The 17,452-nt window shown below is 31.3% G+C and overlaps 2 protein-coding genes across 2 annotated transcripts; both read left to right on the plus strand.

The window, feature by feature from the left end:
* Nucleotides 1-3,029: 3,029 nt before the first annotated feature.
* Nucleotides 3,030-9,087, plus strand: LOC110793713 (uncharacterized). Its single transcript, XM_021998617.2, has 2 exons — nucleotides 3,030-3,190; nucleotides 8,344-9,087. The coding sequence occupies exons 1-2, from the start codon at nucleotides 3,127-3,129 to the stop codon at nucleotides 8,814-8,816; spliced, it is 537 nt and encodes a 178-aa protein (XP_021854309.1). The 5' UTR covers nucleotides 3,030-3,126; the 3' UTR covers nucleotides 8,817-9,087.
* Nucleotides 9,088-12,463: 3,376 nt separating this feature from the next.
* On the plus strand, nucleotides 12,464-16,549 carry LOC110793724 (40S ribosomal protein S11). The gene is made up of 6 exons (XM_021998626.2): nucleotides 12,464-12,622; nucleotides 12,739-12,779; nucleotides 12,875-12,975; nucleotides 15,849-15,993; nucleotides 16,084-16,173; nucleotides 16,264-16,549. The coding sequence occupies exons 1-6, from the start codon at nucleotides 12,611-12,613 to the stop codon at nucleotides 16,352-16,354; spliced, it is 480 nt and encodes a 159-aa protein (XP_021854318.1). The 5' UTR covers nucleotides 12,464-12,610; the 3' UTR covers nucleotides 16,355-16,549.
* The last annotated feature ends 903 nt before the right edge of the window (nucleotides 16,550-17,452 follow it).

Consider the following 17,452-nt stretch of genomic DNA (forward strand, 5'->3'; position numbering starts at 1 on the left):
AATTATTAATTGTTAATTTTTAATTCTTAATTGTTAATTGTTAATTATTAATTTTTAATTTTTAATTTTTAATTGTTAATTTTTAATTCTTAATTATTAATTATTAATTATTAATTATTAATTATTAATTATTAATTATTAATTATTAATTATTAATTATTAATTATTAATTATTAATTATTAATTATTAATTATTAATTATTAATTATTAATTATTAATTATTAATTATTAATTATTAATTATTAATTATTAATTATTAATTATTAATTATTAATTATTAATTATTAATTATTAATTATTAATTATTAATTATTAATTATTAATTATTAATTATTAATTATTAATTATTAATTATTAATTATTAATTATTAATTATTAATTATTAATTATTAATTATTAATTATTAATTATTAATTATTAATTATTAATTATTAATTATTAATTATTAATTATTAATTATTAATTATTAATTATTAATTATTAATTATTAATTATTAATTATTAATTATTAATTATTAATTATTAATTATTAATTATTAATTATTAATTATTAATTATTAATTATTAATTATTAATTATTAATTATTAATTATTAATTATTAATTATTAATTATTAATTATTAATTATTAATTATTAATTATTAAATTGGTAATATTTTAGTCAAATCGCTATATTAATAATGAAAAATATATCACTCAATATTTTGGTAAAAATTACCATATTAGCATTTTAAATATGCACATTAGATGAATAAATTTAAACGAGTATGTTAAAAATGTAATAATATGCAGTAGTTTGGGAGATAATCAGTTAAATATTTTGTGAAAAAAATTATCAAAATCCGTGAATGCACGGGATCTAATCTAGGATTATATAAAGAATACTAATCAAGCTTTGAAGGCCCGACCACACCACCCGATTCCAATACGGGAACACTAATAAAAAGGGCTTAAATTAATTGAAAAGAAGAAGAAAAAACAGCAAGAATTGGTTAGATATACTTCCTCCAATTTTTTTAATTGCACCATCTTAGGTTTTGTCACTATTCACATATTCTTATATAGTTATTTTTTGTGATTTATATGTAAAGAAAAATATATTCATGTGGGATGTTATTAGATTCGTCTCGAAATATAATTTTAAATTATCAAATTTTTATAACTTTTTCAAATTATAATGAGAGATATTAATGTTTAAAATAGTGTATTGGCAAGCGTGAAATCTAAGATGGTGCAATTAAAAAAAAATGGAGGAAGTATATACTAATGGATCAATCATGAAAGTATATGGTAACTCATAACATATAATTAAAACAGCATTAGAAGAATAATTTTGAAGTGTTTGCGTGATGTTCTGGTGCAAATTGTTCCCATAATCTTGCGGTTAATCACTGTCGTAGTTACTGTTATACAAATTGTTCATCTTCAGAAAGTTTTAGTTTCTTCATGTTGTGTATTTCTATTAACACTTTGTTCATTTGAAGTAAAATCTAAATAGTTGGATTCCCAAATACGTCACGCCAATCACGTCTTCTTTTCTAGAGTTGAATTTCGTTCCCTTGTAGAGGTAATTACCGCAAATACTGCACCGAATTGACATCGACAACATCATCCGGATTAGCCCTAAGGGTGAACCGGGTGGCGGGTGCTAACACACACACACAAAAAAAAAAAAAGAAATAAATCCTAACAGTATCACTGGTTGGGGCGTTGAGGTGTGGGAACATCCGAACATGGGTTTGTTCATTGTGGGCCTTTTCTTTTTATGGAGGAAATTAAGGGAGGAAGAAGTGGGGTTTGGGCTTGGATTTGATCTTGTTGGACAATAAAAAGAGGATAGAATTCTCATCCTCATCCAACACATATTTCCGCAAACTCTTAGTGAATATCAGTAGAACATATTACATGCACCCGATACATCGCACACCCAGAAGAAAATATGATAAGAATTACTAATATCTCTTCAAAAAATTTAACATTGCGAGAAACAAAGATTTCTTTTTTTTTAGGTCAAAAAGTTTCCAACCCTTTTTCCTGAAAAGGTATCCTAAAAAAAACATATATCTATACCTAGTATTTAAAAAGGATAACCATACATAATAATTAGATGACACGTGTCACCTCCTTCTTTCATCCATGGATTTTTTTTATTTTTTTTTTCAATTTTTCATGTTGTTTGTTATACGAAGCATTTTACAACTTCAACACATCTTCCACTTCATCTTCCTCATCCATCATCAATTCACCATTGAATTCATATTCAACCTCTACTAATTTATCTCCCTCTTTAACACTTAATATTAATTCACCATATAATTTATATATTTTTCAACTTAGAAATTTGATCACCTTTATATAAATCATATACTCTAGCTAAAATCACAAGCCCTCAATAAAATTAACACTTTCAAAATGACTTAACAAACACTATATAATTAAAGAACGGGCTCCAAAACTAGTTCTTCTTTTATTAGCGAACTTAATTATCTCTTTTGGTCTTTTAGTTATCAACAAAGCACATACGTTAACTAGTCACGATTTGTATATTGAATTGACTTCCTTATTAGGCCTAATAACAAATATTCCATGATTACAGTACCATTTAAGTGTAAACATTAGAATAAAGTACACATTTGGAATATTATAGGCTAATTATACTACGTAGGAGTTGTAAGAATCCTACTTGTCGACATATATTTTCCTTAATTGTTTTTTTTACAGTATTTTTTTGTCATCAAATTAATTTAAGTGAATCAGTATACTTTGTTAGGGTTGTAAACTTGTAATAGTACGTCTAGAATTGGTCCCTTTATTTTGTCAAGTTGACATGCAAGTTGTTATCATATTTGTCCAAGGCATTGTGATTCACGTGAATCAGTAAATTGGATGTGTCACAGTGTCAGTGTAGTGTAGTTATAATGTATAGTTGGCAAACCAATCGTTTCATATTGTATTTATGTTCATTTCTTTTTTTTTTCTTTTTTTTTAAAAAATTTTTTTTGATAGCATGAGTTCAATTATTGACGAACATTATAAATAGAAGATACTCACAGCTCAATGCTTTCATCCATATTTACTAAAAACCTAAAATTTTCTGATTAAGTGAAGTGCAAAAAAAAAAAAACATGAAGAATCATTCATCTTGTTCTAAGTTGGCTCTCTTAGCATTTTTGTTGCTGACTATTTCAGGTAACCGTCTTTCTTAGATTATTTAGGCGTTAAAAAACTTATCATTATTATTATTATTACTAGTATAGAACCTGTGCGATGCACGGTTTATATATTGCAACTTTAACTGCAAAGTTAAATTAATGTAGAAAAGAAACATAGAAAAATACGTACATTTTTTATTCCTTTTCATGCATCACCCATAATTTCATGTTAGGTATAAAAATCAGTTATCATCCTGTACTATGAGAGATGTCAACTCTCAACCTGAACTATTGAACCCGCTGGGTTGATCCGATCGTTTAGAACCCATACCGTTAATAACCCGCGAGCTGGAACCCAAGATCCGATCCGATTATATTCAACCCGAACAATCCGGAAAATATTAACTCGATTAAGATCCGTAACCCGATAATAAACCCGTTCCGCAGCAACTCGATCCGTTTCAACCCGACCCGGATGGATCTGAAACGTTAATGACCCAACCCGTTTCAATCCGAACCGTTTGAACCCGAGAAAAACCCGTTCATAATAAGAAATGTTTTAACCTGTAACCCGTTTAATCCGATCCGTTTACAACCTGTAACCCGTTTACAACCTGTAACCCGTTTTAACTTGAATTGTTTACAACCTATAATTCGTTTAATTCGAATCGTTTACAACCCATAACCCGTTTAATCCTGCTATTGATCTTAGTTTTTTAACACTTTTAAAAGCTAGTTATTGCATTTCTCTACTAATTAAGGCCTCAATATTAGAATTTATACGTATTAAAAATTGTGATTTTTTGATTTAATTGCAATAACATTAAGCGATTGAGCTGCAACAAAACATTGCGAATAGTTCCACCATTTTTCCTGGACACTAAAAAATAGAAATATTGTATACTTTTCCTTGGCTAAAAGGTTTGAAATATTAAGAGCAATATTATTTACATAATCTTGAATCCCCCCCCCCCCTCATAAAGACAGAGTAATAAACTAAAATACTAATTTAACATACAAAGAATCATAAACTAATATAAAAATATCAAGAAAAATTCTAAATGGTGACCTACTGGTATTGAAAATGCTACATGGTGAATTTTTTTTATTTTGATTTTCTATCTCATGGTATTACATAATTAATCAAGGTATTCTTGACATATTATTGTCCTTAGTTTATGTCTTAAGTGATGTATGAGAGTAATAATTTCTCCACTATATATGCCAACTATATTAAGTTGAACAATCAAGTATATTTAGTTTATGGTACAATAGTAATATGTATATATGTTGAATAAGGTATATGAATTATTGAAATATTTAGTCCGTATATTCCTATACAAATGTGTTTTTAATAATCTCAATAAAGAATATATACATAATAAACATTCCTTTACAATGGGATAATTTTAATTGATTATCCTATATAAAGTATTAGAGAATATAAATAATGTAGTTTGCTCATTAAACATTTGTGCCTTCGGTTATTCATATATTGATGATTAGTAAGCTTAACGTGGTTATACAATTATCCCAAATTCTTATATGAGACTGTCCTCACCATCAACTGATGGTGAGACCAGTTCACACTTGCGAATTTAGGTATGTTACTTCTATAGTTTAGACATGTTACTTTTTTTATAATTTTAGAGGAGGTATTTTTCTTCGTTTAGGTATGTTACTTCTATAGTTTAGACATGTTACTTTTTTTTTATAATAATTTTAGAGGAGGTATTTTTTTAGTTTAGGTAAGTTACTTCTATAGTTTAGACATGTTACTTTTTTTTATACAGAGTAGTTTTAGGGGAGGTACCTTTTTAGTTTAGGTATGTTACTTCTATAGTTTAGACATGTTACTTTTTTTTTATATATATAATTTTAGATGAGGTACTTTTTTAGTTTAGGTATGTTACTTCTATAGTTTAGACATGTTACTTTTTTTTTATACGGAATAGTTTTAGGGGAGGTACATTTTTAGTTTAAGTATGTTACTTCTATATTTTAGACATGTTACTTTTTTTTATATAATTTTAGAGGAGGTACTTTTTTAGTTTAGGTATGTTACTTCTATAGTTTAGATTTGTTACTTTTTTTTTTTATATAGTTTTAGGGGAGCTACGCTATTGGTTTCGCGCTCGTCACACCATCAAGTTGATGGTGTGACTGGTCTCACAGGAGACGCGCTGTACAATTATACCTTCTTAACGTGGTTATACAATGATTAGTAAGTTTAATTATGCTTAGCAGTTTTTCTTAATCGAAAATCAATTAATACATTTTATTTTTTGTCTGGGGCTAATACCTATACTGTTGTACATGTTGAGTTTAGTAATGCATAGTTGCAGAATATATAATATTTATTAATGTATATTAGCAGAATATTTGACATACCATGATTAAGGTTATTGTTTTAATTAATTATCTCAAAAAATTAGTAAAATATACTATGATATTAAAACTAATGCATCAATTATACCATATCATAAAACATGGAAACTATGCATGATAGATAGATAAAGATAGATAGATAGATATAGATAAAGATAGATAGATAGATAGATAGATAGATAGATATTTCCTCTCTTTTAGTATAGTATATAGATATAGATAAAGATAGATAGATAGATAGATAGATAGATAGATGGGAGTATGTAGTACGCATAAAACCCTAGTATCCGCAAAATCTTTTATGAAAACAAATGATTTAGCATGCACGCTATATAGTATTTGGAACCATAAGATCTTAATATTCTATAGTAGATTATACTTCCTCCTATTTTTAATACTCGCAATGTTTGTGTATTTTATACTATTCACATATTCTATTTTGGCTATTGTTGGTGATTTATAGGTAAGATAAAACATAATAATGTATGATCTTGTTAGATCCGTCTCAATTGTAGTTTTAAAATATTAACTTTTTATAATTTTTGCTTTAAGATTTAAATATATTAATGATCAAAGTTGTGCATAGACATGCGTGAAAGTAACCAATGTTGCAAATATTGAAAATCGGAGGAACTATTGAATTATCATGCATATAAATATTCTATAGTAGATCTTATTCTATATTATTTGGAACCATAAGATCTTAATATTCTATAGTAGATTTTATGAATTATGAATATTCTATAGTATATTGAATTATGAATATTTCATTTCAAATGATCGATTTGGCATGAAATATATATAGTAAACACAATACTCTACTAATATTGTATAGTAGATTGTATTGATATAGTAAACGCAATACTAACTAATTATTAACAAAAGATCTAAGTATTAGAGAATCTCAATTACATATCACTTGGGATTTCAAATATTACTATATGGTTACACGGGTATTATTGTATGGTTTATGATTACATGTATGATTAATAACCGTGTAATATTTGAGATTCAGTTTAGATAGAGCCTAATACATGTGTAATTAACTGAACTGAATAATATTACCATATATTTATGATCTCAAATATTACCATATCTATAATATTCCGTTTAATATTTATCTATTTCTATAGTAGATTATACTTAAATATCATCTGAATATTTTATATTAGATTGCTAACTATATTTAACTTATCTAATAATGTAAATATATTAAGAATTTAATTTTTTTTTAAAATAATATTTTTTTATACACAAGGACACTTGTCAGCTCCAGAATGAGCGCCCTGTGTTTTAGTAGAGTATATAGATAGATAGATATATATAGATTATTCTCACGCCTAAACAATATGTAAAAATAATATTATGTTTTTTGTGTTTCCATTGTTATAGCCTAAAAAATAGGAGAGTGGGAGTATAAAATCTCGCAGTTGCATATTTAGATTGGGCTGTATATTTTTTCTGAAAGTTTTGTTATTTGATGCGTGATATTATTGTTTACAAAATATTTGTTGCTTTAATTATTTTTTTAACATTTTTGTCAGCCGCTTTTTCTGGAAAGTTAACATTAGAATCGGAGATATTATTGTTTTGTGAAATATTTGTTGCTTTATTAAAAAAATAAATAAATTTCGTAGCCTTTTTTTCCTAGAAGTTTAAGATCATGTGCGGTATTAGAAAGATGTTCTAAAAAGTTTATGCTTAGTTTTTTTTTAAAATTTTATTTTTAATATTAAAAGAGAGGACCAATCATGTGGTGACATTTGTCATCACCACATTGAGTTCCTCTCTTTTAGTATAGTATATAGATTATTATTATTATTATTATTGTTATTAATTTATTGTTGGTATATATATTATATCATTGTTATTATAATATTACCATTATTTTATTACTATTATTGCTTTAAAAATATTGTCGTCTAGATCAGAATCGACATGTGCAGATCAGAACCGGTATGATCAGATATGTACATATCATGTCTAGATCAGAATCGATCGGTACAGATCATGTGCAGATCAAAACCAATAATTATAGATCAGAACTGATCTGCCCATACCATGTCCATATCAGAACCGATATGTACAGATCATGTCCATATTAGAATTGATATGTACAGATCATGTCCAGATTTTAACCATCGTTCCAGATCGGAAACCATACATTCAAATTAGAACCGGTGTGTCCAAGAAATGTCCAAGTTCCATTCAAAAAAAAAAAATTGTCTAAGTTAAAACCATTATGTCTATATCGGAACCGGTATGACCAGATCATGTGCAACTCATAACTGATTATATCCAGATTGTGTTCAAATTAGAACCGGACCATGTCCAAGTTTATCTAATATGGAGTATAGAATAGTTAAACAATGTGTCATATTTTTTTTTATCTCGTAAGCATCGTCATAACTCATAACCCACTAGACTTACATGGAGTAGTCGAACATTACTCGACTACTTATCAATAAAGGTTCGTGCATGTATTCCGCACTTGGCTAATAGGGGTATCAATGTATCATACTTTACTGTCCGTATTGTTGATTTGTTTTACACTTTTACTATAAGCCTATAACTCTATAAGGTAATTGTGTACCCATATTTATGAAATTGGGTAGTAAATTAAGATGATGTATGTTAACAAATAAAAATGATAATTGATTATTTGGAATTAATTAATATTGGAATATTGCAAGCCTATTAATTATTGATAAAATTGTTGCAAATAATTGGAATATTGCATGCAGCATGCCTATATATTATTGATGATATTAATGAATTATGCATGTGCATGCATACGTACAGCTCCTACGCTGGTGCAACCAACTACTACTAGTGAGATAGTAGATGATGTTACTCAAGCCATAATACAAGAAATTGCAAAGGAGGAACTTATTGCTGCTTATTATAACAACATTAATCAAGAAAAGGCCATTATCAAGGAATTTGGGTCTGCAAAAGAGACACTCAAGTGCGCAAAGAAAGCAGGCGCATGTAGTTCATCTTCTGATTGCTGTAAAGGTTATTATTGCATGAAGCATTTTCCTTATGCCACTTGCGAGGAACCCTACTACATTAATCAAGAAAATGCAATTAATCAAGAAAATGCAATAATTAATCAAGAAAATGCAATTATCAAGGAATTTGGGTTTGAAAAAGAGACACTCAAGTGCCAAGCGAAAGGATCCACATGTGGTCATCCAGGCCTTGATTGCTGTAGGGGTCCTTGCGAAAAGCCCGCGGGGTCGAAATGGCCTTTTAAATTTTGCACTAAGTAAGATCGTATCGTGGTGTCGTTTCGTGTCTCTATCTGAAACTCATGGATCACCGATATGTTGTACGTTGTTTTGTGTTTCCTACATGTATCACGTATCACGTACGTTTATGTTTATTTTTGTATTTGTGTTCATCAGTTTAGGAGGGTATGGGTCGATGCTCGTTTGATATATTGCTAAGGATCAGAACATCTATTATTGTATGTCGTTGTAACTTGTACGTACGTACTTTCCTTTGTTGTTCATTAATAAAAACCCCCCTCTAATTGTCATATGTACGTACTCTGTATAATGCATGTTTTAAGTAAATTAAGATCTAGATTCAATTATTAACCAGTTAATTATTGTATAAAATCACCCTTATAATTATATTTTCACCAAAGAAGCCACCAGTCCATCAACTACCCATCTTTTTCTCTCTCTAGCCATTAACGGACTGTAACAAGTAACGTACATCTAATTTTTGTGGTTAATTTTACGTACAACGCGATCCGGTGTTGCTAGAGATAGATGGCCAACCCTGGCGGGTTAGGTGGGTACGTCATGAGTGAGTTTGGTGGGTTGTGGGTGGTCCAGTATATTAATGTTAATCCAAATAACATCAAATTATACCAATTAACCAATGTCTCGGGTTCGAGCCTTGAGTATGTAAAAAACCTCAACTGGAAGGAATGATGCCCATCGAGGTACTTATGCAAGCTCCTACGGGAAATGTCCACTCGCGAAAGGCGGTGGGAGAACTCCTCGTAGTAGAACCAAAACAATAATAAAAATAATAGTAATTATATTGAAATCGGTTATAAATAAATTAAAAAATCAACCTCATATAGCACATCGAATGATAAACCTTAACCGATATTTTTTTTGGTGACATAGTACTATTGAAATGAGAATGTATGTCAACTATTGAATGTAAGTTAACTATTCAATTTTAAGGAAAATCCACCAATTGAGGTTGGAATGAGTGGTTAAGGGCCTCTTGCTCCTTAATCAAGGTCAAAAAAAAATTTAAGGAAAATCCGGCAGCATTTTCGTACAGTTCACCAAGTATACGATGTAGGTAATTTATTACCTACATATGTACCCAGAGAACAAAATAGGGAAACGATGGGCCAATATATTCCCTAGAATAAAAAAGAAGATATACATTCACTTCCTAAGTGAGATTAAACGTCCAAGAACAGTACCAAAATGGGGACTATTCAAGATTTACTCCTAACGAGTAAGTCTTGAACGGGGTATCTAGGCATATGATGATGGTGCATTTACTTTTAGACAATAATTTAAACCGCAAACATACATAAATGCGTATTTTATATATACTATCTCGCAAACTAATAGACTAACTAACAACTTAAAAATAGAGTATATACTATTCTAAAAAAAAACTCGAAAATAGAGTATAAAGGGAGGAAAACTCACCTTTAAACAATCGCCAATTATATTTTCTACTGAAGATGGTGGGGAAGCGTTTATCCTGCACATAGCAGCAAGAAACTATTAGATTAAATACAAAACAGTGACCAGCCGCATTCATATTTAATGATTTATGTACTCAGATAATAAAAAGATGATCAACAAATTAAAAATTAGGAATCATTTTCTTGTATCATTACTTAAATTTACTTTTTAACGAAACCCTAATTGGCATGCATGAATGATTTATGTACTCATATAATAAAAATATTTTAGGCCTTATTTTCATAACTTGTTTGTTTTCTTTGTTTTTTTTATTTTATTTTATAGTTTAATTAGTTTAGTTTTTTGTTTTCATTATTTATTTCTATTTCTATTTCTATTTATTTATTTCTTTATTATTATTATTATTATTATTAGTATTATTATTATTATTACTACTACTACTACTAGTAGTAGCGAGCACCACCTCCCTGCTTCTTCTCCACACTGCGAGCACCACCTCCCTGCTTCTTCTCCACACTGCGAGCACCACCTCCAATCCTCCCAACAACACCTACCGCAAATTAACCCAAAATAGAGACCAAAACTGAAGCCAAGAACAGAACAAAAACAGAGAATTAAGCTTGCTGTAATTTAATTAAATTTATGACGCAATTACACCATACCTAGGAACAGGAGACGAACTCCATTGAAGCCATTGCCGATCGGGTGGAGAGAATTGCGTGGTGGTTCTTCTTTTCTAGCTCGTCGCCGGTGGAATGGAGAGAATGCAAAGTTCGTGCGAGTGTGTGAATGTGAATTGAAGAGCAAGGTGAATCGGAGAAGATGAGATGAGGTGTCGACGTCGCCCGTGAAGATTAGCAGAGGCGTCGCTGGTGAAGTTGACTAGAGGCGTCGCCGGTGAAGAAGAAGTTTAGAAGATGTTTGGGTTTATAGGAGCCGCGAGAACAAGTACAGGGAGCAAAGGTAGCAACGAAAAAAGCTTTAGGTCGAAGAGCTGCGCTTCCCACGAAACCGGAGGGAATTTTTTTAATTTTTATTTTTTTTAGTCAAAGGATGCCCTTGTCTAACAAGCGCTACCTTTAAGGGGCCACTTTTGAAGATTTTTCTACTAGTGAAGGAAGCTAATGCTAATTACGGTTTAAATCCTAAGCGCCAAAAGAACTTTTCTTTAATAAAAACTCCTTTATCATTAAATATTGCATTATGGTTGACTTTACGCTTTTCAAAACATGACTGGGTTTTTTGTGTGTGTTACCACCCGGTACACCTTTAGGGTTAATCCGAATTCGGGACTAGTTCTGGATGGATAGGTTCCAGTCCCCTCCCAATTGTTGTTGCAGGGGATCGAACACGCGGTCCGCCCTACCAAGTTCAGCCCTAATCAACATGACTGTGAGCCTTAATATCTGAAACTTGGATAAGTAAGTATTATGAAAAGATATTTAGAGAATATATAGATACATATCTAGCAAAATATCACCTAACTACAATTTTTTTTCTTACGTATAAATCACAAAAGATTTTCTAGCAACTGAAAATTGAAAGCGCACCATGGGCCATAGACTGACTGCACGGATGGGCTTTCAAATCAAAGCACGTTAGCGCATCAAAAATTCTTCAGAAACCGGCCCAACACTGGGGCAACCCCCTAACTCACTTAAAGGATGCTACTTAATTACCTACTTTGTATCTTTTTGACCCCACATAAATAAATAGTGTAAAAAAATAAGATGGTGCGATATATAAGGGAAGGGAATAAGTATAAATTTTCAAAATTTTAATTATAATTTATAATATTTCAAAAATAATATTTTAATGAAATATTTTGTCAAAGAACCATTACATTCAACAAAATTAAAAAAAAAAAAACGTCGGGCTTCTGGTTTAACAAAAAAGAACCCTATAATGTTGGCCTTCTAGTTTAACAAAAATGAACCCTATAAAACCCATGAGCCCAACTTGAGCGCATTCTTTTAAAACTTGGTAGCATCGACAACTAGTGTTTAAACTGCGTAATTTAGAAGGTGGACCGTGGTGCACAATCCTCTACGTACACCAGTATCAAAACTACGTCGTTTTGATATTTTTTAAATTTTTTTAAATAATTAAAACTTGAAAAAAAAGATAGATTTATATTTTATAATTAAAAAATAAATAAAAAAAACAATGCCAAAGATTGCGCCTAACAAACTGTTATCCGACCCATTTTCACAACTACTTACGCCTGACTAAAATAAAAAAAAGGAATTTTCTTTAAAACTGCGTTTTGGGACGAATTGTTTAAGCTGCTATTCTTCATCTTTCTCTCACTCTCTTCTCCTCGCCGCTTCCGTTGGCTTCCTGCGAATCTCATCTTGCATCCACTAAACTCAACAATGGCGGAACAGGTACAATTCAACCCTATTGCTTCCATTTATTTATTTATTTTCGATCTCAATTTTATCCCTAAGTTTTTATTATATTATCGTATTTATTAATTTACATTTCGTTATTTTTGGTACAGACTGAGAAGGCTTTCTTGAAGCAGCCTAAAGTGTTTTTGAGGTATTATCTTATTTTTAGATTAGAAATTGAATACGTTTTTGGTTGATTATCAAGTTTATTATTTCATTTAATTGAAAATTTATATTAAATTGTAGCTCGAAGAAGACTGGAAAGGGAAAGAGGCCTGGGAAAGGAGGAAATCGTTTCTGGAAGAGCATTGGTTTGAGCTTTAAGACTCCCAGAGAAGCTATTGAAGGTACTTTCTTTTTTTTCATTATTTTGCTGATTTGACTGATTTTTGGGTTAATGAGATTAATTTTACTAATTTCGATTTAATATTTTAATGCTGTCAATGTTTGAAGTGGGTGATTAAGGGACGTATTTCTTGAATGTATTTTATGTTTTTGGGATTTGGTAATTTGAGTCTGTTGGTAATGCAATTTTTGTGTGTCTCTAAGTTGATGGTTTGCAAATGGTTTGCAAAGATTGGTGATGGTATGAGTGTATGATGCTGTTCTTTGTGCTTTGTGTTGTATGAATTCGTGGGACAATGTTTATTCGCTGTCATAGTAGTTTGTTTGTGCTCTTAGTTGGATATAAATAGGGTTGTTTGTGCTCATAGTAGTTTGTTTGTGTTCATTGTGCTTTGTGTTGTATACTTGTATGAATTCGTCGGACAATGTTTCTTCGCTGTCATAGTAGTTTGTTTGTGCTCTTAGTTGGATTTAAATAGGGTTGAATTGGATTTAAATAGGGCTGTTTGTGCTCATAGTAGTTTGTTTGTGTTCATTGTGCTTTGTGTTGTATGAATTCGTGGGACAATGTTTCTTCGCTGTCATAGTAGTTTGTTTGTACTCTTAGAGACTTGCTGGCAAACTGGTCAGTTTAAGAAAAGGTTTATAGTTTCTGAAATGGATTCATGTGATCTTCAGTGGAGTGGGCGCACACTGTTGATGTTCACTTGGTGAGTAGTGATTGGTCTGGATGAATTTGATTGTTTCATTGCATTTGCGAGAACTGCAAAGGTTGGAGTGTTTCCTAGTATTGGGTTATTATTGTGATATTATACCATGTCATGTCTTCGTGTGGTTTCTGAGATCAGTTAGGTGGAGAGAGCTGACGCCCATTATTCATCTGGGATTGGGCAAGTTGATGCCGAAACATAATAGTCGTTGCCACACGACACATAGGCTGCCACACGGCACATAGGCAGTTTCATGTTGGTATCAACAACGACTACAAATCGGCATAGTTAGTTTTGGTGTTTAGTGACTTGTTCACTTATTTATTTGCTTAAGCATTGTGCTAGAAACTGAATCAATTAAGGAAAGTAAATCAGAATTATAGAGAAGCAGGGCCAGATATGGAGTATTATTGATTAGGGAAATCAGTAATACAACTCGCCTTCTTTCGAGAGGAAGGAGAACTCTCCCAGACAATAAGATCTCACTATATTTTTCTCAATGCCTTCTATTCCATTCTTCCCCCCCCCCCCCCCCCCCCCTTATAAAGACAAATAAGGACAAATTCTAACAGAATCTCATAACAGAATTCTATTGGGATTACAACCCTTAACAAACTCAGTAATATATAAAATACTAGATTACCCTTCTCTCTAGAATTACTTAATTAATCATTCAACTTCGCTTTTCCTTTTCTGCGTGCATAAGTGAACTTAATGGGAGGTTTGTTCCTTGCACATTGTTAGCGCAATGTCGAGTATTCGGAAAGTAGCTTGTTTATGAGTTTGGTATTTACATTTAACTCTTGATAATCTGATAAGTTTTGGAGAACTTAAGTAGACGAGGGTCATGACTTCAGTTATGGTTCCAACTATTAAAAGGAACTTAAATTTGTCAATTGCTTCATGAACTTTTATTTACTTAATGGACCTCAACTGGATAAAATGAAATTATCCCCTCACTTCGACACAAACTTGCTACTGTTGGAACCGCTGTAGATTTACTCATTACAAAGTGCTTTATGGTGGAGATGAACAGCTATTTTATTCAAAGGAGTCCTCAATGGACTATGAAATATTATTGGAGTTTGTTTGAACAATGTGTTATAGTGGGCCTTAAAAATGAGTATTATTGTTTTTGGGCATAGTATATAGTTTACTCAAACATATGAAGTATATAATAGTATTGGATAATATTCCACTCTTTTGAGAAAAGATGGATGTCAAAAGATGTACTTAAGAGATGTTGAAATCCATGGGAAGAAGCTTTAACTTGCTTAAGTTCCAGAAAAATGCTGAGTTCATGTTTAAATTATGATAGGAAGGAATATTTACTTCTTTTGCAGTACACCTAACTTTTTACCATTTTGAAATGGAAAAGAAGTGCCAAAGGCGAGAAACATGGTAGCTGTTTCCTCTTGATTAGGGCTTGAGACATTTTGGTCGTTTGAAACTTAGAATCGTTTAGGAGTATAAGGCATATAAGCTATTGTGAAGAGAAAAATGTGGTGTCAAAAAAACCACTTGTATGTTGGTTGAACTCTGTTGAAAAGCTGCGAATGCTACCCTATTGCTTGAGGTGTATATGTCAAATGGTATATGGTGTAAAGAGTTCCTGGGTAGAAGACACGTGGTAGCAGCTGAGCAGGCCATATAAGAGATTGTTAGGAATCATGGGAAAGAGAAAAATTAATAATGCTTTATATATTCTTTTGTAATTCATAAGTGTTCTGTAGTGCTCCTATTCTGAATATGATATATTTCTTTTTTTTTACCCCCTTGCTCATGCTTCAAATATTCAACCTAATATTGTACTGCTTGCTGATACTGGGCTTCATTTGGACAACGTTCAAGATTTTGTTTATTCTATGTGCTAATCCTGTAAAAGCTAGGGTTAGATGAGGTGCTAATCATTCATAGGAGCATGCTATTCTTTTTCTTAAAAAAATCTTATCTACTATCTTGAAAGGATTACGATCATCTTGGCCAGGTTCATATGGGATCGGTTTTAGGAAGTATATCTCAGTTAGTACATGGTTTATAGCTATGTTTCTTAAATCCTTGCAATCTTTGTATTGAAAGTGATTATTACATTCCCAATTTATTTTGTGATGACTGGTTTTGTGTTGTAATTCAAACATAACAAGTGAAGTGATGTTTGATGTCAGGAACATACATTGACAAGAAATGTCCCTTCACCGGTTCTGTTTCAATCAGGGGACGTATTTTAGCTGGTACTTGCCACAGTGCTAAGATGCAGAGAACCATCATTGTTCGCAGGAACTACCTCCATTACATCAAGAAATACCAAAGGCAAGAGTTGGTTATTTTCCTCTCCCACATGCCATGGTGAATGTGATTGTGAAGTATTTTTATTGTGCTTTTTATGGTTTCTGCCTGCAGGTATGAGAAGAGACACTCAAATATCCCTGCACATGTGTCACCTTGCTTCCGTGTCAAGGAAGGAGACCATGTTATCATTGGTCAATGCAGGTTTGCAACTCTTTCACTGCTATTTGCATATTTTGAATCAGATGATAGTATTGAATGTTGTATAATGACCTCGTATGTGTATGTATACAGGCCTATCTCGAAGACAGTGAGATTCAATGTGTTGAAGGTAATCCCAGCAGGAGCTGCTGCTGGAGGAAAGAAGGCTTTTGCAGGACTGTAAGGTATTTTTGAACAGATTGTGGTGTAGCTAGGATCTGTTTTGAATTTTGATAATTTGAAATCAGTTTTGTGAATACGTCTTTTTGGTATAATCTTGGGAAATTGTAGTTCAAATATCTTTATATTGTCAAATGTTTTGTTTTAGGACCTACTGTAGTTTGTTTTGCAATATTATTACTGCGATCACATTCTTTCAGCTTCTCTAGTATCATTGGAAGATGATCCTATTCATTTTATTTCTGGCAACATATATAGCACTTAATACGAACGAGACTGAAATCTGAACCAATTTGAGAATTGTTGAAACCAGGATATGGGTTTTATTGCTGATTTTTTTCTGGTGGTTGCGTTTGAAATATAAGCTTCCTGATTTTCATGCATGAGTTTTGAACTGAAGTGAACATTCGGATGGTAAGTGATGAATGAGAACCCAAAGGAAGATCGAATTATTAGGAGTCATCCGAGCATTCGACCGGATGGAAGAAAATAATTTTAGAGAAAATCATCTATAAGAACGATGGAAGAAAATAATTTTAGATTTCTAAAATAAAAAATCATATGTCATAACAATCTCACAATACATATATATGGATCCATAAAACCTAAATATGATATATCATACAAGTAATTTGTTAAAATTAAAATAAGCTCGATACATTTCTCTATTTTATTTATTAAGAAACGGAGGAAGTAGATGAGTACTCGTCAAACTTAAAACTACAAGACCATAGAACATGACTCCTTCCAAGAATTTCTCTCACGAAAAATGTCAGTTGATCATTTTGCTCAACATCTTGATTGTAACAACCAATGTTACCCTTAATCGATACCAAACTCTCTCCGTAAACTTGGAACCACCACCTAACATCTTTCCGACCAGCTCGTATTAGCCGTTGATCGGAAACGTCATAAACAAACATCTCCGTTTTCATCAAATCTTTCCCAACTTTCTCCCTCAAGTTGAGTAAAAGCTCATTATCGTTCATCCAAACTCCTACTATACAATCAAGGTAGTACTTATTAGGTATTTTAATACAAGCACGCTTACTCCACGTGACTTCATTGTAATTAGAGATCTCATTTAGTACCCATATGTCTA

The sequence above is a fragment of the Spinacia oleracea genome, chromosome 1 (genome assembly GCF_020520425.1).
Source record: "Spinacia oleracea cultivar Varoflay chromosome 1, BTI_SOV_V1, whole genome shotgun sequence".
Taxonomy (NCBI): Eukaryota; Viridiplantae; Streptophyta; class Magnoliopsida; order Caryophyllales; family Amaranthaceae; genus Spinacia; species Spinacia oleracea.